Here is a 26,639-nt window from a genome sequence, read left to right as displayed (position 1 = left end):
CTGGGGTTTCTCTGTGATGGGGAGGCCAGGATGGGGGCAGAGCTGGGCTCGGGAGGTGGGAGGGCTGTCTAGTTTCACCACAGGGCTCAGCTTACTGTCAGGCACAAATCACAAAGTTAAGGAAGGAATGGAGAAGGATCCTTCCCCTCCAACACTCATCTGATGCACCCGCCAAACCAAATAACCACCTGGACCCTGGAACCCTGCCAAGCCAGGGAGCCTTGGCTCATGCCAACACCACTCAGTGTTGTCATCCTGCCCATTCCCGCGGCAGGAACGGCTGTGGGCCCGGAACTGTTCCTAGGCGCCCTCTTATGTGCTTCCTGGGTGGGGAAACTGAGGCACAGGCACCTCGGGCCTCCTCCCAGCCTCCAGGCCTCACTTCCTTTCTCCTCCACTGGGTAGAGTGCCAGTCCCAGCTGTGAGACTGGGAAAGCCACCGCCTGAGTCAGGGCCTCTGTTGCTATTTCCATCTGTGAGAATTTCCCTCGGTTATCTCCATTTGGGAAGCAGCCCAGAAGAGAAGCTTTTGGGTCTGGGTTCCTTTAAGAGACTCGCGGGCACGCGTCCGGGCCTTTTGTTTGGGCGGCGGCAGCGCGCGCGTCAGCGTCAACGCCGGCGCATGCGCACCGAGGGCGGCCTGGTCGTCGTCTGCTGCGGTAGCTGAGGATCCCGGCGGCGGCAACGGCGGCGCGAGCGCCCGGCCCGCCCTTCGCCTCCCGGCTTCGACTTCCCTCCACTGGGCGCGCCCCGGACACGCCTCAGCCCTCCCGATCCCTCGCATCTCGGCCTTTGCCGCCCGCCTCCACCGCCGCAATGATGATGATGGCGCTGAGCAAGACCTTCGGGCAAAAGCCCGTCAAGTTCCAGCTAGAGGACGACGGCGAGTTCTACATGATCGGCTCCGAGGTACCGTGCGGCCCGCCCTCCTTCCAGGCCGTCGCCCGCGGGAGCCTCAGGGCGGGTCTGCGCGCTGGGAACGCGCGTCTCCATTCATCGCGGCGGGCGCGCGCGCGAGCACGCGCGGTGGGCGGGGCCTGGAGGGCGGGGTCGACGAGGCCCCGCCCCCGGTGCCCCTGAGAGTCCGGGTGTGCTTACCTGCCCTTTCCCTGGTAGTTGGGGACGCACCTTGCTGCCAGGGCCAGGGCGGCCCCAGGAACCCCGGGTTTCGCGCTAAGCGAACACCGGGCAACACCGGGCAAACGGAAAGAAACCGGGTGTCTTGGTTAGCCCGTGCGACGCTTGGAGGGAGATGTTGGAAATCTCACGTGCACCCCTTCCCCATTGGTGTATCTGGGATCGCGAAATGGCAGGTTGTAGAGGGGAGGCCCCGTGAGGGCTCATCCGCTGTGACCGTAGCCTTTGAGGTGGGAGGGAGGTGTTTGGACCTTTGTTTACCAGTTTACCAGGGAGGAAATAGGTTGGGAGGCGATTGCTTGCTTTTGGGTGGATGAGGACATCCTATTTCCTTTGGGTGGATAAGGCCCCAGCCCCTGAGCTAGGTCTGTCAGCAATTCAGAAGCAATCGTCGCTTTGCATATCTTGAACTGATTGAATTATTATTACAGGGGAAAGATCCTAAAGATTTTTTTAAAAAAAAAATCCTCACCCAAGAATATGTTTCTGTTGATCTTAGAGAGAGAGGAAGGGAGAGAGAAAGAGAGAGAAACATCGATGTGAAAGATGGATCCGTTGCCTCCTGTACGTTCTGGACCAGGGATCGAATCTGAAACCTAGATATGTGCCCTGACCCGGAATCGAACCCCCAACCTTTTGGTGTACTGGACTTCGCTCCAGTCAACTGAGCCACTCGGCCAGGGCAATCCTAAAGCTCTTGCACCCTTATTAGAAGTGGCAGCACTTTGTTGAATCAGCTGGACCACTGACTTTAGGAAAACCCTACAACTGGTCCTTCAGGGGTAGTTTGTACTAAGTTCATTGTTTTTCCAGAGTACCTCAAACTAGCCTTTTTTGGTCTAAAGGAAGCCCCCCAATAGTGTATATTCCTTTTGAAAAAGAAAAAACCATGGCTATGCAATTCAGATGTGCATATCCAAGCAGTAGAGTCTCTCTCTCGTGTAACAAGGTAAGTGCCAACCTTGGAGAGCTAACGCAGTTACAAAATGCCAAGGGTTACTACCTCTTGCAGCAGATGTTAGTATCCGACGCCAACATTTCATTCCTGTCTTTACAATTTCTGTTGCTTTTCTTTACACTTGAACATGAAATAAGCCTCATGATGGCCACACTGAGGCTCTCACGACACCCTATGGTTCCTGGCTTATCTAAGTGGTGTTGAATTATGACACCAGTGTTGTCAGCATCAGAACATAGTGTTAGCATTTTCCACCAATTTTTATAAGACAAAAAGGGCAGGATACAATAAATTTTTCACATTCTCACATACATGCTGCTCTTCAAAGATAGCTGTGCTGGGGAAATTGAGCCAATAAGTGCAGGATACAAAAGGCAGTTGAAGAGTTTCCATAGGTGATAATGGGCAGGTTGCTTAAAGAAACCTTTACCTGATCTCCTGGGCAGGAAAAGCAGTCAGTTGGGTGGTACTTTTGAAAAGCAAGCTTTCATTTATTGGGTGGAGCAGGTTGAGAAGTTTGCAGCCAGGTGGGAGGAACAGCAGGTCCCAGCTCTGCTCTGCCTCCGTGTCACTCTTCTCGTGTATAATTAGATGCTTAGACTAGATCAGTGATGGGGAACCTTTTGAGCTCAGTGTGTCAGCATTTTGAAAAACCCTAACTTAACTCTGGTGCTGTGTCACATATAGAAATTTTTTGATATTTGCAACCATAGTAAAACAAAGACTTACATTTTTGATACTTATTTTATATATTTAAATGCCATTTAACAAAGAAAAATCAACCAAAAAAATGAGTTCGCGTGTCACCTCTGACACGCGTGTCATAGGTTCGCCATCACTGGACTAGATGACCTCTGAGATCTTTTCTGTAATACATTTTAGTTTCTAGAAAGTTAACGGCAGTCTTCTCTTTCAGCCCTGTTGCGTGAGAACATTGTCCTGAGACCGAGTCAGTAGACACCCAGAAGGAAGAAGGGAGAGGCAGTTGGCTTTCTGGGGCCTGGCTGCACAATCGTTGGACCTTTGGAGGTCTGGGGAAGGTTCAAGATCAGAATGCTGTTCTTTGCTATTCTGTAGCTCCTGCAACGGCATTGGGTGGATGGCCCCCAGACCCCTTTCCCTTGGGAAACAGGCACCATATTCAGAGAGGTGGGCTGGCCGCGCCTTATTTGTGAAGGGGCCTGGGAGCAGCATCTGCAGTTGCAGTGAGAAGGTGCCACTGTTCTGCCCTCTGCCGGCAGCTGTACCCACCAAGTTAAAGTCACAGACCTGAGAGGCCTCTAGGAAATTCCCAAGTCTATGTTTTCATTTTACGTTTGGGAAACCAGGTCCAGAGCAGACAAAAATTGGTTCAGGAAAAACCCAGAAAGGCAGGCCCTGCCCTCTGTTCTGAAGCGGCCTTAGGGCGGGTCTCGGAGTCCTGGAACTCTGCAGGACCTGCCCGGTGGTAGTGGGGGCTGTTACCATCAATGTCTTTTCAAACCTGATGGCAACTGCGTTGACTCTGGGATGGTAAGACACTCAAGCCAGATCATGTGCAGGGGTCTGTGCCTGCTGTGTGGCACTCGAGTGACGTGTGGTTACCGACTCCCACGTTGTTCAGCCCTGGTTGTCAATCATAGAAATCTTTGATTCATGAAAAATGGAGAAACATTTTTATTTAATAAATGTACTGTGATGGGTAGGTAAATGGGAAAATAATAGATCCTTTGTGGGGTATGGAGTTGCTGAGCATTTGACAGATAAGTAAGTTGTCCCAGAAAGGGAATGTGACTCCTAGTCAGGTGGAGCCAGCACCTGGCACTCACTTCACTGGCCATCCCTTGCCCTGTGATTCAAGTGATCATTTTGGAAAAGTCAGTGACACGTTGAGGTTTCTTTATAAAAACTTTAGGCCTAGATTTTTTTCCTTTATCAAGGAAGTCATACTTTGAGTATTTGGTACAAGCCATCTGAAGCTATTGTTTGGGAAAGTAATGATTTATATAGCACTCTGGTGATTGCCGATAAGTGCTTTTTAAACTCTTCGGAAAATTCCTTTGGTATCCCTGGTTTGAGTTTTGTTTCTAAACAAAGCAACAGGGGTCATGGGGGAAATTATCCTGCATCTGTCTAAAATTAAGAGACCTTTTTGGTGTTTATTACATCATAAAAATATCAAAGTCTGGTTTTAAAGATAAAAGAAAGTCAAAGAGGCCTTACATTTCTGGAACGTGCCAGAGCGCCTGAGTCCAAAATCAAAATCATTGCAAGCTTCTCCGTGAGCTCTGGGGGCTTCTTGGTGAGCACTGGGGGCCTGTCGTCAGGATGCAGATGTTACGGTCCCCGCCTGGAGGGGGCCAGATGTGGGCCAGATGTGCACTGCTGTTGAACCCTTGTTGTCAGCAGGATGTGTTTTTATTGCTGCCGAAAGCCTGGTGCCCGATGGCCAACTCAGGCCTGTTTGTCCATCACCTGACCCAGCGGAGCCTCTGCACCAGGATCCTCCCCTCCGTGTGGAGACGTGACCCTCATAATGAGCCTTCTTGCTTTACTCATAGGTGGGAAACTACCTCCGTATGTTCCGAGGTTCTCTGTACAAGAGATATCCCTCACTCTGGAGGCGACTAGCCACTGTGGAAGAGAGGAAGAAAATAGTTGCATCGTCACATGGTAAAAAAACAAAACCTAACACTAAGGGTGCGTCTTCACGAGGGTTTGTAAACCTGTTTCAAAACCACTCGCTTATGTCATGAAGATAAAACGTTTTCACTCCAGAGTGTCTTCACTGCAGCCCTGACCTTAGCGTGGCAAGGAGCATCCTAGGGGCAGGGCACACGTGCAGCTCAGGCAAGAAAGTGGCTCCAGGGAGCCGGTGGCGGTCCTTTGCCAGGTATTTTTAACGGGACCAGAGGGCGTATTAGGGGGGTCGGGCGGAACAGTAGCGGGTGCTGTGAAGACATGTTGGTCTCAAAACGTTTTAGGAATGCTGTGATGCTCTGCCATCTGCCGTGGCGTACCGCCATAGTCATCCTCATGCAGCCCGAGCGGCGGGTGGCGGCCCCAGCTCCCACTCCCCTCTGGGGCTCTCACGCTTCGCTTCTTAGAGCACGTCCATCCTGTAGCATTTCATTCTGGCAGCCAGTGTGCTGGAGCTCCTGTGCATGTCCCTGCTCGTTGTGCCTGAGGTGTGCCTGGGGTGGCGAGGTGAGCAGCCGACTCTAGTGATGGTGGAGGCACTAGCCTGCTCCAGCCGTGGCAGCTCTGTGCAGGGTGAAAGGATGCTCTTCAGCTCTACCAGGAAAGTCTCATGGTCCATTTGTTCAGCACAATGTTCAGCAGATGGGGAAAGTGCTTCCCCCTTGGCAATGGCCCCTTGTAGAGAGCTGCGTGTGCGTGTGTGTGTGTGCGTGTGTGTGTGTGAGAGAGAGAGCGAGAGCACGCTTTGCAGTCTGTCCTGTTTGGCTGTGTCTGTAGGTGTTGCTGTGGTCTTGTCCACTGTGGACAGAGTAGTGGTTCTTTTAATGCAGGAGCCGGAGCTTTTTTTAATCTGCTGCTGTAACATTTCCACTCACTTTAAAAAGCCTCCTTTTTGTCCTCCCTCCGCCCCGGGTGGAGCACCAGTCACTAACGCAGTGAGTCCCAGCTTGCTTTCCCCTCCGCAAATCTCAGAGGAAGTCTTGGCGACTCTTCCGCCTTGTGCTCTGGAAACACTCCCCCATAACTGCTTCGTTTCTCCAGGAGAAGCCGGGCTGGACTGCAGGCAGGTAGCAGCTCTTGACCCCAGTTTCCCAGAAGAGCTCTGAGCCCAGGTGCCTAGAATCTGTCCCGCTTCCCAGACAGCACTGACCGGCCCAGGGCCAGGAGTTCCTGTTGGGTGTGAAGCAGCTCTCTCCAACTCTCTGGGCTCTTGTTTTAAAAGAAAAGTCTTTTTCATCTTTCATCCCATCTCTCCACTTTGCTTCGTGTTGTGACTGCAGTGGTGTCAGACCTCTTCCCACTGGTGTTATACTCTGGAGCCTGCCTTCTTCTCTCCTGACAGCCCCTGCTGGCTGTGCTGCGCTGCACCTGCCGCCGCTGCCCTGTGCACTTCCCCTGTGCCCGGAGCGAGTGCTCCTGGGACCCGTATGTCCAAAGAAATCCGCAGAGTGCTTACCCAGTAGGACCTCTAAGTGAGGCGCTCAGTCCAGACTGCCCTTTTGGAAGAGGCCCGCATTCGGCCGTAGTAAGGTTGACACCTGCTTTTCTCACCTCCTGCATGTGAGGATCTCGATGTGCTGCATCTACTGGCTACTGCTGGTCGCTGCCCCCCCAGCAGGGTGACCACAGCTGTGTCTCTGGTTACAGATCATGGATACACAACCCTGGCCACCAGCGTGACTCTGTTAAAAGCCTCAGAGGTAGAAGAGATTCTGGACGGCAATGACGAGAAGTACAAGGCCGTGTCCATCAGCACGGAGCCCCCCACCTACCTCAGGTAACAAACCCCTGGCCAGGCGTGCTCGTGCAACACCTGCCGGTATTTTTCTCTGAAAAATACCAGAACTGGTTGGCGTTAAGTCAAACCAAAATTCTTTCTTTCTTCTTTCTTTCTTTCTTTCTTTCTTTCTTTCTTTCTTTCTCTCTTTCTTTCTTTCTTTCTTTCTTTCTTTCTTCCTTTCTTTCTTTCTTTTTAAATATATTTTTATTGATTTTAGAGAGGAAGGGAGAGGGAGAAAGAGAGACAGAAACATCAATGATGAGAGAGAATCATTAATGGGCTGCCTCCTGCACGTCCCACACTGGGGATCGAGCCTGCAACCCGGGCATGTGCCCTGACCAGGAATCAAACTGTGACCTCCTGGTTCATAGGTTGACGCTCAACCACTGAGCCACACCACCCAGGTACCGAAATACTTTTCAACACTTTACCCACTGTGCTTACAAATCATCCTGGCCAGTTTTTAAGTTTCTTCTTTGTCTCTGGAATTTCTAAAAACCCAAGCCAAGCCTTGTATTCTGGAAAGTGACTAAGAATGCTTTAAAAGTGGGACTCATCTCTCAGAAAAATTAGTGACCCAGACAAAGTCACAAAACAAACAAACAATAGACTTGAATGTATAAATTTAGAACCTTTAAAAGAGTGTTTATAGTAACATTTAAACAGGAAAGTAATCGGAAAGTTATGTTGTAGAAACAGTCTGTTCATTTAGATTTATAAGGAAACTTGAATACCCCAATAGATAAATAGGTAAAGGGTGGTCCACACTGGAAGTATGAAGAATAAACAAACACAGGTAATGATGTTTGTCCTTGTGTGTAATTTTAAAAATTCAAAGTAAAAAAATAAAATCGCACCCTGCCGGTGTGGCTCAGTAGGTTGGGTGTTGTCCCGTGCACCAGGAGGTTGCTGGTTCGATTTCTGGTCAGGACACATGCCTGGGTTTCGGGCTCAATGCCTTGGGAGGGACGTGTGGGAGGCGGTCAATCGATGTGCTCTCGCACTGATGTTTCCCTCCCGTCCTCTTTCTAAATTTAAAAATCTTTTTGTTGGTGGTGTTTGTTGTCTTTTTTTTGCTAAGCCTCACCGAGGCTAATTTTCCATTGATTTTTAAAGAGAGCGGAAGGGGGGGGAAGACAGAGAGAAATATTGATGTGAGACAGACACAGTCATTGGTTGCTTCCGCACTTGCCCCGATCAGGGCTAGGGATTGAGCCCGCAACCAAGGTACGGGCCCTTGACTGGAATCAAACCCGGGACCCTTCAGTCCGCAGGCTGACGCTCTATCCACTGAGCCAAACCAGCTAGGGCAATAAAGAAATATTTTTAAAAATAGCAACATAAATAATTGGGGAAGGAGTGACAGAGGTGTACTCACGGATGCTGTGACGGCTTCTATGTGGGCATGATCTTTTAAAAAAAAATGTTTTTTTATTGATTTATGGGAGGAAGGGCGAGGGAGAGAGAGATAGAAACATCAGTGATGAGAGAGAATCATCGATCAGCTGCCTCCTGCACCTCCCCCCGCCCTCTTACTGGGGATCTAGCCTGCAGCCCAGTCATGTGCCCTTGACTGGAATTGAACCCGGGACTCTTCAGTCCACAGGCCAATGCTCTATCCACTGAGCCAAACCAGATAGGGCTCAGCATGATCTTTTTGTAAATCATTGTGACATCAAACTTTTTTTTTTTTTTTTGGTCTCTGGCCTGTTCATTTCACCCCTGGGAATTTGTCCCAGAGCAATAATTTAAAAGAATACCACTACCAACAAAAACCATTATATATACAGAGATCCCCTTGGAAGCAAGAATGGGAAATATGGAGCCACGAGAGTGTCCAGCCTTAGGGAGAGGCTGAGTGAGTGAAGGGGCTCACTGGAATGAAATAGGCTGTAACTATACCGTAATTAACTAGACTGCAGCTCCAAAGACGGGGTTCACATGCCTGAGCCCCGCGATGCCTGCCCTGTGCTTTCAGTTCTCAAGCAAACGTGCATTCATAGGCACCAAATCCCAGAAGCACTAAGGGGGTTGGAGAGTGTTATTGTTTTATTTGCTTTTTAAATATATTTGTATTGATTTTAGAGAGGAAGGGAGAGGGAGAGAGAGAGAGAAAAACATCAATGATGAGAATTATTGATTGGCTGCCTCCTGCACACCCCACACAGGATCAAGCCCGCAACCCAGGCATGTACCCTGACCCAGAATCTAACCCTGACCTCCTGGTTCTTAGGTCGATGCTCAACCACTGAGCCACACTGGCAGGGCTGGAGAGCGTTATTGTTTCACGTGATATGGTTTTCTTTTCCAGTTTGCTCTCAACTTTCCTATTGGATTGTTTATATAATCCTCCCTCCCCACTGCCCCTGGGAAATGGTGGCACACATCCAACCTGGCCAGCGTTATAGTTGTGTGCTCTACAGATTTCTCGCCCCCCCCCGCCCCCCTCCCCCCCCCCCCCGGGATGTGGTAAAACATAAGGATGGCTAGACTTTCCCAGGGAAGTGGCAGAAGGAAATTAAGTGCACATGGATGGGACTTTCAAGTCTGCACACATCAGCTGGGAAACTTTTATGGGGCGATAAACACTTTCTTAATGATCGTGTCATTTGAGGAACTGCTGAGGGAGGAAGAATTGGGGGGCGGGGGGAGGAGGTAAAGGTTTGAAGGAGGCTGCTTTGCGCTTTGTCAGGCTTTATGCTCAGGAAGCGCCTTCTCACTGTCTAGTCAGCCCCACGGGAGGACTGGCACCCCCCCCACCCCCCCCACTGGGCAGGTCAGGCAGAGGCTGGCTGCCTCCTCTCAGGCAGACCTCCTGGCAGAGGAAGAAGCTTGAATTACATGACTCGTAGCCTCAGATTCTGTGCGTGGCTGTGGATTCATGCTCACTGTGTCTGTGACATAACTTGGCAGAGCAGCCCAGACTGGAAATGAGTGAGATTGCTACTGAGTTAGGATTTGGCTCTAGGAGGCTCAGAAAAGAGGTGGTGTGCTAGACCCAAGGCTCCCAAGTACAGGCCCAGTGGCACCAGCATTGCATGGAAGTTGTTAAGAATTCATATTTCCAGGCCCGCCCCAGAGATGGGGATTGTTTGACCTGGGTGGGATTCAGGAATCTATTGCTTAAATGTTTGTGCTCTAGGCGGGTCTGGGTGGCCAGTGGGCTCAGATGGGCTGTGGTGGGGATCCTGGCCTTGTTGCCCCAGCTCTGAGCCCTGCCCAGATCAGTTCCGTGTTTCCCGTTTCCCCAGGCCTCTCATGTAAGGTGAAGGCTGATCATGAGGTCTAAGCAAGACCTGGGGACGGGGGACGGGGGAGCCCTGGCCAAGGTGCTGTGACTCCCTCTCTGACCCTGCCCTCAATCAGGGATGTTCCTGGACCTCAGCTTCTGAGTGTGAGTGGCCCCAGTTTTAGAAGATAAAAGAGTTAAAGGGCCTGGGCCCAGGCAAGTCATGGCCACCACCTCTGCCCTCCACGACCCACGAGGAGGGGAAGGGCTGCCAGCTGTGTCTCTGGCGCTCCTGAGAGGGCACTGGCAAAGCAGCAGGAAATCCAGCGGCTGCCGTATCCTCTGAGAAGACTGGTGCAGGTGCTCACATAGGTGAATTACACACAGTCCCTGCCTCACCTTGCTCGTCATCTCATTGGGAAAGGCTGCCCTGAGGATGAGCAAGGGACTCAGAGCACTCGGCCTTCTGTAAGACATGGGCTCCTGCAGTTATTTTGAGTGTCTACTGGTCTGGAAGCCCAGAGGCCTGCAGGTTTGCCTAGGCCATCGCAGGCTGGCCTGCATGTTGAAATAATAGTCTGATCATGTCTCTTCCTGCTGCAAACCCCTGAGGACTCCCAGCCATCTGCTGAGTATAGACTCTCACAGAACACGTCGGCCCGTCACTGGGACCCTGTCTGTGTCCCCTGTTTCCAGCCCCCGTCAGGCCCGCAACCTGCTGCTGTCTGCTCCTCCTGAAATGCTTTCTCCTCTCCAGTCATCCCCACCCCAGTGAACCCCGACTCAGTGTTTAAGGCTCCACTCCTCTGGGAAGCCTCCTCCTCACAGTGCTTCCATGGAGCCACGTCCAGCACAGCATGCTAATTACGGCTCGTGCCCTGGGCGGGGGCTGCTCTGACATGTTGGGGCCCCTTCGCACCCTTCTAGCGTGGTTACCTCCCAGCAGGTGCTGCTGGGAGCCTAGGGAATAGACACCTGCAGAGTCCGGGGTGCACAGAAGCTCCCACTGGGGCCTGGAGCCCAGCAGGGGTGCAGAGGGCATCCGCTGACATCCTACCTGGTGGTAGTCTTGGGCTCATAGACTGAGTGGAAGATTTCCCGTGTCCTTCCAGGGAACAGAAAGCAAAGAGGAACAGTCAGTGGGTGCCCACCCTGCCCAACAGCTCCCACCATCTAGACGCTGTGCCGTGCTCCACCACCATCAACAGGAACCGCATGGGCCGGGACAAGAAGAGAACCTTCCCTCTCTGGTGAGCGCACTCACCCTTTCCACTGCGTCCACCTCAGTGCCCGGATGCATTTTAATCGCCTCCTCCCCGAAAAACACGCTCACTTCGTGTTCCCCAAACTGCCATGCTGCCTTCTCCGTGAAACTGTTTCCCCTCGGCTTGCAGGGTGCTGGTCTCCAGCTTGCTCCAGCCAGAATCGAGGTGTTGGCTGGGTTGCAATTCTGGGGCCTCTGGGAGAGAACCTGTTTTGCCTCTTCCAGCTTCTGGTGGCTGCTGGCGTTCCTTGGCTTATAGCCGCAGCACCAGCCTCTGCTTCCGTGGTCACGTGGCCTTTGGTGTGTGTGTGTGAAATCTCTCCTGATACCATTTAGGCCCACTAGGATAATTAATCTCCTCTCAAGAGCCTTAACTTAATCACTTTGCAAAGCACATGGTCAGGGTTCCAAGGATTAGGACGCAGCTACCTTTGGGAGTTATTTTTCCAGCCCGAGCATTTGTGTCCGGCATATGGTGTGCTTTTCTTGTTGGCTGTGGTCCTGCCCCAAACTCTGAGAGCCGGTCTCAGCCCTCTGTGCTCCGCAGATGCCCTTAGGCTTCCCAGTCCTCCAGCGCGCCCTCCTCTCTTCCCTCTTTGTCTTCCTAAAGCCCTTGCTCCGTCCTCCTGGAACTCCCTTAGGTAGAGAGTCCGCAGCCGAGAGGGAGAACTGTTGGCACCTTGACCCCGTAGTCTCCCAGTGCCCCCCAAGCTGCTCCCCCATCTAACCTCTACCCCACCTTTAGTGTTCTGGCTGCTGCTACCCCAGCAACTCCCTGCTTCTCCTTGCTCCTTGGCCTTTGCTCAGGTATTTCCTCCTTTGGAAATACCTTGCCTTTCCCACAGCTTTCTGTGGAAGTCCTGCCTGCTTTGGGGCTTAAATCTCCCTTCTTTCAGAGCATGCCCAGGTCGTGTCCACTGCCCAAGCCAGCAGCTCTCCCTCTCTTTCCCGTGTGTTCATGAGTGTGGAGCTCAGTCCCTGTGGCTCGGGACCCCTGCTGCCCTGGTCTCTGCTGACTCAGCCCTTAGTTGACACGTCCCCTAAGAAGTGGGCTTCCCCCTTGGCCAGGTCTGCAGTGATCCATGGTGCAGAGAGGGAGCCCTGGGGGGACTCAGAGCGCCCCTGGTGACTTTGCTGCCGTTTACTTCCAGCTTTGATGACCATGACCCAGCAGTGATCCACGAGAATGCGTCCCAGCCTGAGGTGCTGGTCCCCATCCGGCTGGACATGGAGATTGACGGGCAGAAGCTAAGGGATGCCTTTACCTGGAACATGAATGGTAGATGGGGCTCTGTGAGCCCAGAAAAGCCACTGTACAAACACTCCCCTTTCATGCCTGATGCCCTTTGGGCGGGTTGTGGGTTCTCACCCCAACAATCAAAGCATTGTGGCTTTTAGAGGGTGTGGACTTTGAGTTCAAATCCTGCTTCTGCCACAGTTTATTTTATTGATTTCAGAGAAGAAGGGATAGGGAGAGAGAGATAGAAACATCAATGATGAGAGAGAATCATCGATCAGCTGCCTCCTGCACGGTCCCTACTGGGGATTGAGACTGCAACCCAAGCATATGCCCTGACCAGGAATCGAACTGTGACCTCCTGGTTCATAGATTGATGCTCAATCGCTGAGCCACACTGGTCGGGCAAAAGGTTAGTTTTTTAAAATGCTGTGGACAATGTACTCATCGATTACTTAGCCTGAGCACTTTAGCTGCCTGCTGCAATCTTCAAAATAAACTACATTTGCTTGCTTTTTGAGTTATTGAACATAGGTTGGCTCAGTGTTACAGGTTTGTCCTGATGCTGTTAGGACACTTGGTCTCTAGCTCTCCTTCTGGGCTAGTGAGGAAATAGTGGGGTCGAGTATCTGTTAAGCAGAGCTGGTTCTTGATAATGGAATCATGCTATTTGCTCATGTGGGAATTCATTCTTGGTTTTTTTTGTCTGTGGCTTATCCCAGAGTGTTGGCGATCATTAAGGTTTGGGTTATGAGAATAGGGCAGAATGGGCAGAAAAACATTTGATTGCACAGCACCTTGCTATAGCCTGACCAGTCACAGATGGTCCCTGTGAGCTCATGCCTGGTACAGTTACGTTTCCAGGACCCACACACACCTCCGTGCTTGTCAGCTTGTTGAGTGCATATGCTACCCATAGAGTTAGAAACTGAGGGAAGGTCTGTAAAAAGCCATAAGCAGCTGAAAACTATCTCAGGGATATCCCCACTGGTGAGGAAGAGGTAGATGGAAGAGCATCTGCTCCATCCTCCAGTGGGACCTGGCCTCAGAGTGCCTTATGCAGAAGGAAGCTGTTCGTTTGCTAGGGACCTGGCCTCAGAGTGCCTTATGCAGAAGGAAGCTGTGTTCGTTTGCTAGGGCTGCCGTAACGTCCCACACATGGGCTTACACAACAGAAATGCATTTTCTCCCAGATCTGGAAGCCAGAAGTTTAAGACCAAGGTGTTGGCAGCGTAGGTTTCCTCTGAGGCCTCTCCTGGTGTGTAGATCGCTGTCTTCTCTCTGAGTCCACATGGGGCTGCCCTGCTTGCCTGGGTCAGAGGAGAGGAGAGTGTGGACATGACACATGGGCTCTGAAGCGCCTTTGCTTCCCCTCTCCCCAAACATCTCATTGGTTAGAACTAATTGGGTGTGTAGCGGTGTAGGGTGCCAGGGAGCAGGGAGAACCTGGTATGGGGGGACACCTAGGGCCTTGACCACCCCGGGGGTGTGAAGGAGGTGGTGGAACGATGGGCAGAAGGGAGAGTTCATCCTTTGCTTCCTTTCCCTGACATGTCAGGGAGGGCCACCTGTCCTCATCTTCATCCTTATCTTCATCTGAGGTTTGCAGAGGAGGAAGGAGTAGGGGAGGTCAGGGCTGAGAATGCTGAGATTAGGCCTTCCAATTTGTTGACAACCTCTGCCCTCTTACCTGATTACAGAGAAGCTGATGACTCCTGAGATGTTTTCAGAAATCCTCTGTGATGATCTAGATTTGAACCCACTGACGTTCGTGCCAGCTATCGCCTCTGCCATCAGACAGCAGATTGAGTCCTATCCCACGGACAGCATCCTGGAGGACCAGTCCGACCAACGTGTAATCATCAAGGTAGGCAGCTCCTCTCCATGTGCCAGAGCCCGCCTTATCCCATGTGTGGGGGGCATAGGACACTGAAGGTACATGGAGCTGTCAGGGGAGCCTGTGGGGCAGTGCTCCTGGAAAGCTGTCCTTGAGAGCATGTGGCTCTGCTTCCTACCCCAGGAAGGGTGGGCCTGCCTTCTCTGAGTCAGGTACACATTCCAGGCGTATTCAAAGGAGACGAAGCCAGCTGCTGGGCAGAGGGAAGCCCACAGATGCGCACGCTGCCATACCCTTCCCAGAGGCTGGTTGGGTCGAGCACCCCCTTTCTGTCTCAGTAACCCGCCACAGTTCTGGGGTAGATGCTGCCTTATCCGCTGTGTTACAGGTGAAGTGGCACATAGCCCTGGCCGGTTTGGCTCAGTGGATAGAGCATCGGCCTGCGGACTGAAGGGTCCTAGGTTCAATTCCAGTCAAGGGCACATGCCTGCGTTGCAGGCTTGATCCCTAGTGGGAGCATGCAGGAGGCAGCTGATCAATGATTCTCTCTCATCATTGATGTTTCTATCTCCCTCTCCCTTCCTCTCTGAAATCAATAAAAATATATTAAAAAAAAAAAAAGAAGTGGGCACATGGAAAGGTGAGGCCATCTGCCCCAAACTGCCCAGTTGAGAAGTGGTAGACTTGGGGTTTGGGGCCAGGCCTGCCTGCTACAGAGCTTGCTTAGTGTGAAGTGGTATCTCATTGTGGTTTTGATTTGCATTTCCCTGTTGGTTAGTGATGCTGAATATTTTTTCATGTGCTTATTGGCCATTTGTATATCTTCTTTAGAGAAATGTCTATTCAAGACCTTTGCCCAACTTTTTTTTTTTTTTAAATATATTTTATTGATTTTTTACAGAGAGGAAGGGAGAGAGATAGAGAGTTAGAAACATTGATGAGAGAGAAACATCGATCAGCTGCCTCCTGCACATCCCCCACTGGGGATATGCCCGCAACCCAGGTACATGCCCTTGACCGGAATCGAACCTGGGACCCTTCAGTCCGCAGGCCGATGCTCTATCCACTGAGCCAAACCGGTTTTGGCCCTTTGCCCAACTTTTAATTAGGTTTGTTCTTTTGTTGCATTTTACAAGTTCTCTATATCTTCTACATATCAATCCCTTATCAGATACGTGATTTGCAAGTATTTACTCACATTCTGTGAGTTACCTTTTTATTATTTTGGTGAAGTCCAATTTTTCTATTTTTCTATTTTTCTCATTTGTTGCCTGTTTCATCTATTTTTTCTAAGAGTTTCATAGTTTTAGCTCTTATATTTATGTCTTTCATCAATTTTGGGTTAACTTTTTTTTTTTTTAAATATATTTTATTGATTTTTTACAGAGAGGAAGGGAGAGAGATAGTTAGAAACATGGATGAGAGAGAAACATCGATCAGCTGCCTCCTGCACACCCCCTACTGGGGATGTGCCCACAACCCAGGTACATGCCCTTGACCGGAATCGAACCCGGGACCTTTCAGTCCGCAAGCCGACGCTCAATCCATTGAGCCAAACCGGGTTTGGCTGGGTTAACTTTTATATATGGTGTAAGGCAAGCATGTCAAACTCACAGCCCGCAGGCTGCATGTGGCCCACAATGAATATTTTTGTGGCCCAAGCAATATATCAGTTACAAGAAACATTTTAATAAAAATTTCATAACTTAATTTTTACAATATCCTGTTATACATAATCCTATATAATAAAAGTATAGTATGCAAATTTTCCTCTCGACCTGGGTTCGTCCAGGAGTTCGACCAGGGGGCAGGGCCAGCCAGGGGAAGAGAGGGAATACCCAGCCAGCAGCCACTAGGGACGCTACCAGTGCACGGATTTCGTGCACTGGGCCTCTAGTTATTAATAACAAACTACAATGTTTGCTAATGGCTGATTACTATAATTGTGTTGCATTCATTTCCCTTACTCACCTTACGTGCAGGCGCACCATTTCTCCCCACTAATACTAGCAGCGAATATTTTAGCAGCCGATTGCCATGTCATTATTCTTGTACTGACTTGTTTGGTGTGCGTAACCGGAAATAGTTCACTTTCGGAGAACAAGAAAAATAGGTTTATTTGTATTACGCTTATTAATTTGTGCAGTTATTCGGTGTCTGGTAAGTTAATGTTTAAGAAAAAATATTAATTTTTATTAAAGTGTTCTATTATTTTATATTAGCAATGACTCATTTATTTCAGCCCTTTGTGTTCAGCGTGTCTCTATTGAAATAAACCTATGTTTCTATGAAAATTGAAGCTTTTGTGTTTTTTTGCGGCCCACAGAAACTTAAACCTTGCTTATTTGGCCCATGCCAGCCTTTGAGTTTGACATGCTTGGTGTAAGGTTAGGACCCAGCTTCATTCTTTTGCATGTGGATATCCTGCTTTTCCAGCATGGTTGTTGAAGACTGTTTTTTCTCCCATTCAGTGGTCTTGGTGCTCTTGTTGAAAATCATTTGACCATATATGCAAGGGTTTATTTTTGGGTTCTCTGTTCCTTTGGTTTACAAGTCTGTCTCTGTGTCAGTATCACACTGTTTTGATTACTGTAGCTTTACAATCAGGAAGTGGAGTCTTTGTTGTTCTTTTTCAAGATTGTTTTGTGGCTGTTCAGGGCTTAGATTTCATATGAATTCTAGGATGGATTTTTTCCTACTTCTACAAAAATAAATTGTTGGGATGTCTTTTATTTATGACTTCTTTAATTGCTTTTAGCATTGTTTTGTAGTTTTCATTGTACAAGTCTTTTATCTCCTTTGTTAAGTTAATTCCTAAGTATTTTGTTCTTTTTAATGCTATTTTAAATGGATTTGTTTTCTTAATTTTCTTTTCAGATTGTTCATTGTTAGTGTAGAAATGTAGCTGATTTTTGTGTTTTGACTATATTCTGCTACTTTGCTGAATTTTTTAAAAAATATATTTTATTGATTTTTCCACAGAGAGGGGGGGAGAGAGGGATAGAGAGTTAGTAACATCGATGAGAGAGAAACATCAATCAGCTGCCTCCTGCACATCTCCTACTGGGGATGTGCCCGCAACCAAGGTACATGCCCCTAACCGGAATCGAACCTGGGACCCTTCAGTCCGCAGGCTGACGCTCTATCCACTGAGCCAATCCGGCTAGGGCTGCTTTGCTGAATTTATTTATTAGCTCTAACTTCTTTTATGTAATCTAAGGTTTTGTACATATGAGCTCATATCATGTGAACAGAGATAACTCCTTCCTTTACAGTCTGGGTGCTTATTTTAAAAATATATTTTTATTGATTTCAGAGTGGAAGGAAGAGGGAGAGAGATATAGAAACATCCATGATGAGAGAGAATCATTGATCAGCTGCCTCCTGCACAGCCCCCACGGGATCGAGCCCACAACCCCGGCATGTGCCCTTGACCGGAATCTAACCTGGGACCCCTCAGTTCGCAGACTGACACTATTCATTGAGCCAAACCAGCTAGGGCAGTGGTCGGCAAACCGCAGCTCGCAAGCCACATTCAGCTCTTTGGCCCCTTGAGTGTGGCTCTTCCACAAAATACCACGTGCGGGCGCTCACATACAGTGCGATTGAAACTTCGTGACCCATGCGCAGTCGGTTTTTGGCCTGGGCGAGTCTATTTTGAAGAAGTGGCGTTAGAAGAAGTGGGGGGTGTCGGTCGGTTGGGCCGCGGGATACGCAGCGTGGGGGGAGGCGCCAAATATCAACAGTACTGAAACTATATAGGTAGGTTCATAACAATGTTCATAACAATGTACCTGCCCATATAGTTTAAGTTTAAAAATTTGGCTCTCAAAAGAAATTTCAGTCATTGTACTGTTGATAGTTGCCTCTGTTGACTAATGAGTTTGCCGACCACTGGGCTAGGGCATTGGGTGCCTTTTTTTCTTTTTCTTGCCTCCTTGCTCTGTCTGGAAATTGTAAGAGCAGTCATCTTGTCTAGTTCCTGGTCTTAGAGGAAAAGCTTTTAGTCTTTCACTGTTGAATACGTATTCCCTGTGGATTTTTCACGTATGGATTTTATTATGTGAAAGTAGTTTCCTTCTGCCCTAGCTGGTTTGCTTAGTGCTTAGAGCATCAGCCCAAGGATTGAAGGGTCCTAGGTTGGATTCTGGTCAAGGGCACGTGCTTTGGTTGAAGGCTCGACCTCTGGCCCCGGTTGGGGCGTGTGCGGGAGGCAACCAATTAATGTGTCTCTCTCACATAGATGTTCTTCTCTTTCTGTCACTACCCCTCTCTCTCCTCTCCTCTTTTTTGAAAAACTGGAAAAAATCCTCTGGTGAGGATTAACAACAACAAAAAAGTGGTTTCCTTCTATTTCTATTTTCTTGAGTGTTTTTATCCTGAAAGGGTGTTGAATTTTGCCAAATGTTTTTTCTGTATCCATTGAGATGATCATGTGGTTTTATTCTTCATCTGTTAATGTGGTATATTCTCATTGATCGGTTTTCGTATTGAAGCATCTTTGTACTGCAGGAATAAATCCCATGTGGTGGGGGTGTATAATCCTTCTAATATGCTGCTGAATTCAATTGGCTAGGATTTTGTTGAGGATTATTGTACCCGTGTTCATAAGGAATATTGCTCTATAGTTTTCCTTTCTTGCAATGTCTGGCTTTGGCATTAGGGCAATGAATTATAAAGTGTTGCCTGCTCTTCACTTTTTTTGGGCAGAATTTGAGAAGGCTTGATGGTAGTTCTTATTTAAGTTTTTGGTAGAATTCACCAGTGAAGCCATTAGGGCCAGGGCTTTTCTTTGTCAGGGTTTTGATTACTGATTCAGTCTCCTTGCTAGTTACTTTGGAGAGAATTTATTGTTCTTCGCCTGTTTCAGTTTCACACTGTGGCCAACTACCAGAAAAGGGGCACAGTTGGGAAAAGGGGGATGTCATGGGAGAGAAATGGGGGATTGTTGGCTGTAGTAGCAGGAGCCTCACCCAGGTTCCTGTGTAGCCTGTTACCTCTGGAGCATGGCCCTGAGGACCCTGCCCTGTGCTGCATCTCTGTCCTATAACTTCAGTGAGGACATGGCCTTATGGCGTGAGCCACAGCCAATCACAAACTCCAAGCGGCCAAGTCAGCCCCACACAGGGTCCTCATGCGCCTGACCAGCTGGCTTCCCTGGTATATTTCTCAGAATTGAGTGCCATGTTGTTGTCCTCATGGGGCTTGTAGGCAGCCATACAGAAAGTTGTCAGGCAGTTCAAACTCCGCTGGAGCTGCCACCTGCTCCCCTGACTGGAGGCTTCCTTGGTGGCTGGACAGTTGTCAGCTGTGGGACCCCTTCAGGTGCTCCAACCCGCTAGAATCCCTACCCCTGGGATGCCATCACCTGGTGGGCTCCTGGGAGTCTGTGCCCAGGTTGGGTTCCGGCCTGGCTTGGTGGTGTGAGGGCTTGTCTGCTCTGGGGTCAGACACACTTGGCTCAGAGTGAGCTGTCCCCCATCTCACAGTGCCTCTGTGGGCGGGTTCTGACTGTTCTAACTTGGGTGCTTTGGTTCTGGCCCCAGCTGAACATCCATGTGGGGAACATCTCCCTGGTGGACCAGTTTGAGTGGGACATGTCCGAGAAGGAGAACTCGCCCGAGAAGTTCGCCCTGAAGCTGTGCTCGGAACTGGGACTAGGCGGGGAGTTTGTCACCACCATCGCCTACAGCATTCGAGGACAGCTGAGTTGGCATCAGAAGACCTACGCCTTCAGGTAGGATCGCGATGAGTCTCTCTGTCTCCTCTGCAAACCTGTTTTTGGGAAAAGACTTCTCCCTGTGCATGGTGATGTCTCTGGGATTTTCTGGAGCTTCACAGTATGGTTTGGTCTTGGGCAGCCTCGCTCCTTCTGCCACCTCTTATATCCCAGAAGCTGGGCTCCCCCCCACCCCTGCCCATCATGGAGGGGGTGGGTCTAAGGAGATGGGGTATCTGCCCTCTTTGTCCTCCACCCCCCGGCACTGCCCTGGACCACACTCTGGGCCAGCAGCCCCTCTGTGGCCCTCATACCCCTCCGTCCTCCTCTCTACACTCTTGCCCACACTGCCTGTCAGGGTTGCACCCAGAATTCTTCATCCGATGGACTTGCGTCCTGTCTCAAACACGGGCTCCTCCATACGTTCCTCCTGGCTCAGAGCCAGGGAATCCTCCAGCTGCTGCTTTCGGTTGCCTCTCGCCACCGTGCAGTCAGGCCAGTTGGTGAGCACCCATGCCGGCCGGACCCCGTACTGGTGCCATGGAAGATCAAGAGCCAAAGTCAGGCTGCCTGCGAAGGTGGAAGTGTAAAGAGAACATTCCAGTCCAGTGTCCTATGTGCTAGGGTTGGGGGTGGACAGACATGGCCTTCCTGTTGGTTTTGGCCTCACAGTGAGAAACAGAGGCCTGGCAGGAGGTAGGACTTGGGAGCGTTAACTGAGTAGTGATGCTTGCCTGCCTCAGGACTGTGCCGTCAACCAATCCTGTCCCTTGAGCTCCTCTTCCCCATTTGGATGGTGTGTGGGTGGGGATGGGGGGTCTGAGTATCCCTGCATCAAAACAGGATGTTAGGATTTATTCTGCTCATGAAGCTGTCATCATCCACATGTGGTGGTCATTACTTAGAGACTGAGCTTCACATGCTGCATGAGGAGCAAGTATGCAGGTCTTTTTGCAAAGACATAACAATTAATGGGGCTCGTGAGTATGTTTGTGTCTCAGCTGGTTCTCCCAGAATTCCCAAGAGACAGCTTTCTTACGGCTTCCTGTAAATCTGAGCAAGAGAGAAGGAATGATCGCACACCACAGGACTGAGGTTCCAGGCCTGGAGACTCAGCCCCATGGGGGTCTGTGCTCCCAGCATCCAGGCTGACACGGCACATCCGTCACCTCCCGTAACCCTCCAGCAGCCCTGCCAACCAGGTGGTCCTGGCCCAGAGAGGAGAGGGGAGGTGGTGTCTGCCCACATCTCCCGCTTCCTGTGGGAGGCCTGCTCGAGGTGTGTCAGTGCGTGTCTCTTTACTCTTCGCTGGAACCAAGGCCACTGGGTCTAAGACCAGTTTGGCACGGCCTTGCTTCCCAGCGCCGACCCTGAGGTCCTGGGAGGGAGTGACATTTTGCAGGTCTTAGGATTGACATCAACACCGAGTACCTCATTCCCCACATGCTGATTGAGTCAGAACACACGTTCTGACTGGCAGGTGCAGGCGTGGGGGTGTCACGCTCTTGGCAACAGGACCCTGAGGGTGTTGACACATGTTGCGCCATCCTGCTCTGACCTCCAGGTGAACCGAGCTGTCCACCCAAAGCCCTTGAGCCTCAGGACGTCAGCAGTGGGCCAAGTAGCTCCAGAGCAGGTGCCCCTCGGGAGCCCGTGGTGGTGGCAGGTCAGGACTTAGACAGATCCCTCCCGTATCTCAGCAGCCAGTTAATGAATTCCGGTTTTGTGGACGGGGAGCGTCACAGACCTCCGTCCCACCTCAGTCTCTAGTGCTTAGTGTGCAGATTTCACATCCTCAGGATGGAAGGCAGGGCCACCCCATGGGGGCCAGGGGGAGCACATTTCCCCTGCAGCAGCCTGGGCCAGCCAGGCAGGAGGGGTATGGCCTGGTTGTGTTTTCCCAGCTGTCCAGGCCTGTGAGCGCTTCATCTTGGGCCCAACCTATTGGTTAGTGTTGGTTAGTGTGCAGAGAGCTGTCAGAGACAGGAAGGGTTGCCTTGGTCCGGGCTGGCTTGTCACAGGCCTCATCACTCGGGACAGAACTGCAACGAGCCAGGAGTCTGTCCTCCTGCCAGTGCCTGGCTGTGGTGCCCTTCTCAGGGGTGGCACTGAGTCGTGTCCGGTGGAGCAGGGGCAAGATGCCCACAGTCGGGCACCAGGGCAGAGAACAGGCTGCTTCCCTTCAGCAAGTGGGATGGGCTGGCCGATGCGGGGGAACGTGGATTGGGGGGCGTGGGGAACACGGGTGTGTGGCAGGTGGGTGTGGCCCCTGAGCTCCTAGAGGGCACAGCTAAACTAGGTTGTCATAGATGTTTGGAAGCCAGCGGAATGGGGACGAACAGACCGTGAGTAACAGGAAAGGGACAGGGCTTCATCGAGAGGGGGCTGGGTGGAGCCTAGATACAAGTCCCTTAGCAGATACATGATTTACAAATATTCTCCCGTTTTGTAGCTTTTCTTTTCACTTGTATTATTGTGCTCTGAAGTACACAAGTTGCACATTTTGTTATCTATTTTTCCTTTTGTGCTTTTAGTGTCACGTGTAGGAACCATTGCTTAACCCAAGGTCTTGTGGTCTCAGCACCATTTGTTGGGAGACTGCGTTTTCCTCTCTGAGTGGCGTGGCACCCTTGTCAACAGTCAGCTGGTCTTGAACAGGAGGGTGACATCGAGGTCTGTGTCCTCCGCCCCCTCCCAGTTGAGTGGCTGCGGAGGTCTTTCCCGCTGTCTCATTTACTCAGTGGGCACAGCATTGCTTCTCAGCTGGTCTGTTGTGTCACGTGAGGTCATAAAAGTGCGATCACACTGAAAATTAACCTCAAGAGCCTGTATAATCATCAGTCCCGGTCCCTCTGTGGCCTCACACACGGCCTTCCCGCCTGGGCTCTGGGTCCCCACCTGGACACTGTGGGGTGTTAGGGGCCTTGAAGCCCATGAGTCACAATTCCCTGGGAGGGTGGGAGGCAGGGTGGGTCTGTGTCTGTGCGTCCTCCCCCAAACCGAGTCAGGCCTGCTGGCTCCAGGCCCTTTCTTGTTTTGATCGGTTCTTATTTTAGAACCACCACTGGCGTGGAATCTTCCCAGAGCCCAGGGGGTAAACACAGGGACTCCAGGACCTACGCACCAGCTCTTGTTTAAATTAAGAGGAAAGCATGTTTTCTTCCCCTCGCGTGAGCTTGGCGCCTTTCATGGCTGCCCCCCTGGGAAAGGCAGTCAGTAGCCCTCGGGGTGAGGAATGATGACCGCCAGCTCAGGCTGGAGCACGGCTGTCAGGAGTGATTAGGAGATCGGCCCCAGGGTCCCACGGCGTGGGGGCTGGCGCTGCTGTCACTGGCCTCAGAGTCACCAGCAGGAGCTCAGGCTTCTGGGCCAAAGAGGTGAGCCCCACTTCTGCAGGGGAGCCAGGGCCAGCTCTGGGCTGTGGTGCCAGCCTCAGCCGGCACCCTGCGCTGTCATGTGTGCGCCTGGTGTCTGAGACCCCTGGCAGGAGAGCAGCACAGGGAGGTCGAGACAGACCCTTGGCGGCCCCACCGTGAGGCCGGGGGCTCTGCAGTCAGGCCTGGTGGACGCTCCTCTCTAGCCAACCACTCACATGACCTTGGGCACAGGCCTCAGGGGGCTGTGTAAGAAGGCCCCTGGCCCCTAGGAAGCCCCCTCAGGGGACGTATGCTGGCTGCTTTAATAAGTGTAATCCTCTGAAAATCCCTCCAATGTCTTTCCTACTTTCCAGATGAAGTGTCAAAACCAAGGCTGCCCTCTCAGGCCTATCCTGTTTTACCCCATCACCACCCACAGGCACCTCCCTGGGCCTTGCCTGCCCTCGTTCCTCCCGGAGCTGGTGGTGCTCTGCAGGGCTCTAGGCTTTGATGAGCAGGCTCCTGGCAGGCTGTGGCAGAGCAGGGCAGGCCGTCCTGGGGCTGAGCCTCAGGGGAAAGGTGCAGCCTCCCGGCTGGAGGAGAGAGAAGGGCCTGGGGAGGCCCGAGTGGTGACAGGGGAAGGGGCGGGAGAGGATTGCAGTTGGGCCACGCTCTGAAGCTTGTCTGCCCTGAAGGTAGGAGACAGCCCCTCCTGGCAGTTGTGGCCTCCATGCCTCTTCAAGCTCCTGTCCCAGGGGTGGGCAAACTTTTTGACTCGAGGGCCACAATGGGTTCTTAAACTGGACCGGAGGGCGGAACAAAAGCATGGATGGAGTGTTTGTGTGAACTAATATAAATTCAAAGTAAACATCATTACATAAAAGGGTACGGTCTTTTTTTTTTTCCAATAGTTTTATTCATTTCAAACTGCCAGATCCGCCCACGGGCCGTAGTTTGCCCACGGCTGTCCTGTCCCCACACCCTCCCTCCCCTGGTGCTCCTGCCCCTCCCCTCCTCCCCCCACTCCGTGCCTTCATAGCCTTCGCTGAGGCTGAACTCCGCCCCCCGCGCCCCCCCATCTACTTGGAAAAGGATGCACAGGTGGCCCTTGGGTGAGGGACCCCAGAGTAAAGTGGACGGGGATGTGGGTTTGGGGCCTCGCTTTCTACCCTCAGCCTCTCTGGAGTTGATTTCACCCGTGAAGTGGGCTGAGAGGCAAGTGTGTGGGACATTCAGGAGCAGGCCGGCCCAGCCGACCCTCAGTGAGGGGTGTCCAGGACTCTGGGGTAGCCCCCTGCTTTTTCTCTCCTTTCACCCTCCATCTGTCCTCCCGATTGGTGGGTCCTGGCCCTGGACACTGAGCAGTGCAAACAGCCCTCCCTCCCCGCAGCCCAGTGATAGCAGCTGGCCTGGCCTCACTGTTCTCTACGGGAACCTCCTCCACAGCGAACGCCCCTCCTCAGTCTCACAGACCCAGAGACACTAAGGCGGCAGCCAAGAGCCTGCTGCTTTGAAGAGAAGTCCAGGGTCATGGGGGGGCAGCACGCTGTGGTCACGGGGGGAGGCTCCTAGCGCCTCTGCCTTGAGGTGCCCCTCTCAGGAGTGAGCATGGGAATGGGCCCGGGGGGAGGGGGCGGGGAGGCAGGAAAGGCCCAGCCTTACCACCGTGCCCGGGCCCCAGCGTTCATCTGTTGGTGGGCAAGAGGTAGACAGTTGTTTTGGGGGCCTTTCCAGCTGCTGTTCTGTGAACTAGCACTTTTCTCTCCCCTCCCCATCCCAGTGAGAACCCGCTGCCCACGGTGGAGATTGCTATCCGGAACACAGGGGATGCTGACCAGTGGTGCCCGCTGCTGGAGACCCTGACGGATGCCGAGATGGAAAAGAAGATCCGTGACCAGGACAGGAACACAAGGTACTCTCCCCTGCCCCCCAGAACCCCTGCAGCTGGCTCTGCCCACAGGCACCGTCTTCCAGGCAGGTACAGAACCATCACTCCCCCCGTGACCCAGTTTCTTTCTGGGAGGGCGCCTGTGCGCCCCTAGGGTAAAGGTTTCAAACCCTGCACGGAGCAAAAGCAAGCCCCGAGACTGGGTCTGACCACAGCCCAGACCCAGGTTTCAGGACCCCTGAGGAGGTGGGCAGGGCCTGAGCAGGCAGGTGAGAGGACAGTTTCAGGGCCCAAGCAGTACATGGTCAAGGCCACGGGAATCGAGGGACTGGGAATTCCACCCGCCATGTCCTGTCTGTTTCTACTCCCCAGCTGCCCTAGAGAGCCCTGGGGGGGAAGGGGGGCCGGGGGCCAAGGCTGGGAGCTGGCCCTGGGTCACCACCCTTTCCGCCCCTGCAGGCGGATGAGGCGTCTGGCCAACACTGCCCCAGCCTGGTAACCAGCCCGTCAGCGCTCGGCTCCCACACAGCGTTCAGAAGACCAACCTGCCTCTCCATCTTCTGGCAAAGAGGGAGGCGAGGGGGCAGCCCGGGGCCATCCTGGGGGGCATGGGCAGGCGGGGGGCCTTCCTGGTCGCCCTCCCCCAGCACGGTTTCCATTTGCTGAGCCCTAGCCCCCACCCCCATCCCTGATCAGGAAGAGGCTTCATTTTGGGTTGTTTTGTTTTTGCATAGGAGCCCCAGGAAGGGCTAGCAACACTTTTTAAATAAAAGGCAACAGGTCGTGTTCCATTTCTTCTAAGTGGCTGCATAAAAATAAGAATGGAGAGCAGGGAGCGGGCCCGTGGGGGGCGAGGGTGGCCAAAGCTGGCATGCCGGCCTCACCCCGCTCCACCTCCGATCCCCAGGTGGCTGTTGATGGGGTTCCATGGCTCCACTCTCAGCCACCCCAGCCCCTGCAGGACCGAGGCAGAGTATAATCCTTGCTTTTCCTTGGGCCCTCCAGCTTCCCCACCTCCACCCATGCTTGGATCTCTGTAGAGCAGGAGAAATGAAAGGTGTGGTCATGAGGCTCAGTGGGCAGGGGCCCCGCTTGTCTGTTGGTTGCAGCCCCTCCCCCACACCCTTCACTCTGCTGGTCAAGGTGACCGGGCCATCCCAGCCAGGACATTGCTTCTCTGGAGTCCCTTGCAGAGGCCCCATCCTCTGTGGACACTGCAAGGTCATCCCCAGCCTGGGTGCCTGTGCCCAGCTACTCCAGCTCCAGCAGGTGTGCAGCATTTAGCCACACCTCCCAGCAGTGTGCATATAACAGGTGGCCGGGGACCCATCTCCACCCCGGGCTGGCACCTGGCCCAGGCCAGCTCCTCCCTCCCAGGCTGGCTGTGAGGATGATAGCATGTGGAGCAGCACACCTGGCTGGTGGTGGCTTGTGGGGTGGGGTTATGGGGAGAGGAGGCACGCCCTGGGCCTCTGCCCAGCTCTACCTTCAATGAGTTTGTCATCACCTCTGCATCCTCACCTCACCTGTTAATGTGATGTTCCCACTCTACAGA

The 26,639-nt window shown here is 52.1% G+C and overlaps 1 protein-coding gene across 2 annotated transcripts; it reads left to right on the top strand.

Annotated features, from left to right (window-relative positions):
- Positions 1-621: 621 nt before the first annotated feature.
- On the top strand, positions 622-25,875 carry SMARCB1 (SWI/SNF related, matrix associated, actin dependent regulator of chromatin, subfamily b, member 1). Of its 2 annotated transcripts, none has more exons than XM_059676709.1 (9): positions 622-909; positions 4,636-4,747; positions 6,422-6,551; positions 10,896-11,033; positions 12,199-12,326; positions 13,985-14,151; positions 19,668-19,858; positions 24,977-25,108; positions 25,544-25,875. In XM_059676709.1, exons 1-9 carry the CDS (start codon positions 817-819, stop codon positions 25,581-25,583), a joined length of 1,131 nt encoding a protein of 376 aa, XP_059532692.1. In that variant the 5' UTR covers positions 622-816; the 3' UTR covers positions 25,584-25,875. The 2 variants fall into 2 exon arrangements, with proteins under 2 accessions (XP_059532692.1, XP_059532691.1); XM_059676708.1 differs by having other exon boundaries at positions 4,636-4,774.
- Positions 25,876-26,639: the final 764 nt, after the last annotated feature.

Source organism: Myotis daubentonii, chromosome 19 (genome assembly GCF_963259705.1).
Source record: "Myotis daubentonii chromosome 19, mMyoDau2.1, whole genome shotgun sequence".
NCBI classification, from domain to species: Eukaryota; Metazoa; Chordata; class Mammalia; order Chiroptera; family Vespertilionidae; genus Myotis; species Myotis daubentonii.
Note: the sequence above shows the minus strand (reverse complement) of the source record. Positions and strands in the feature narration are given on the sequence as shown.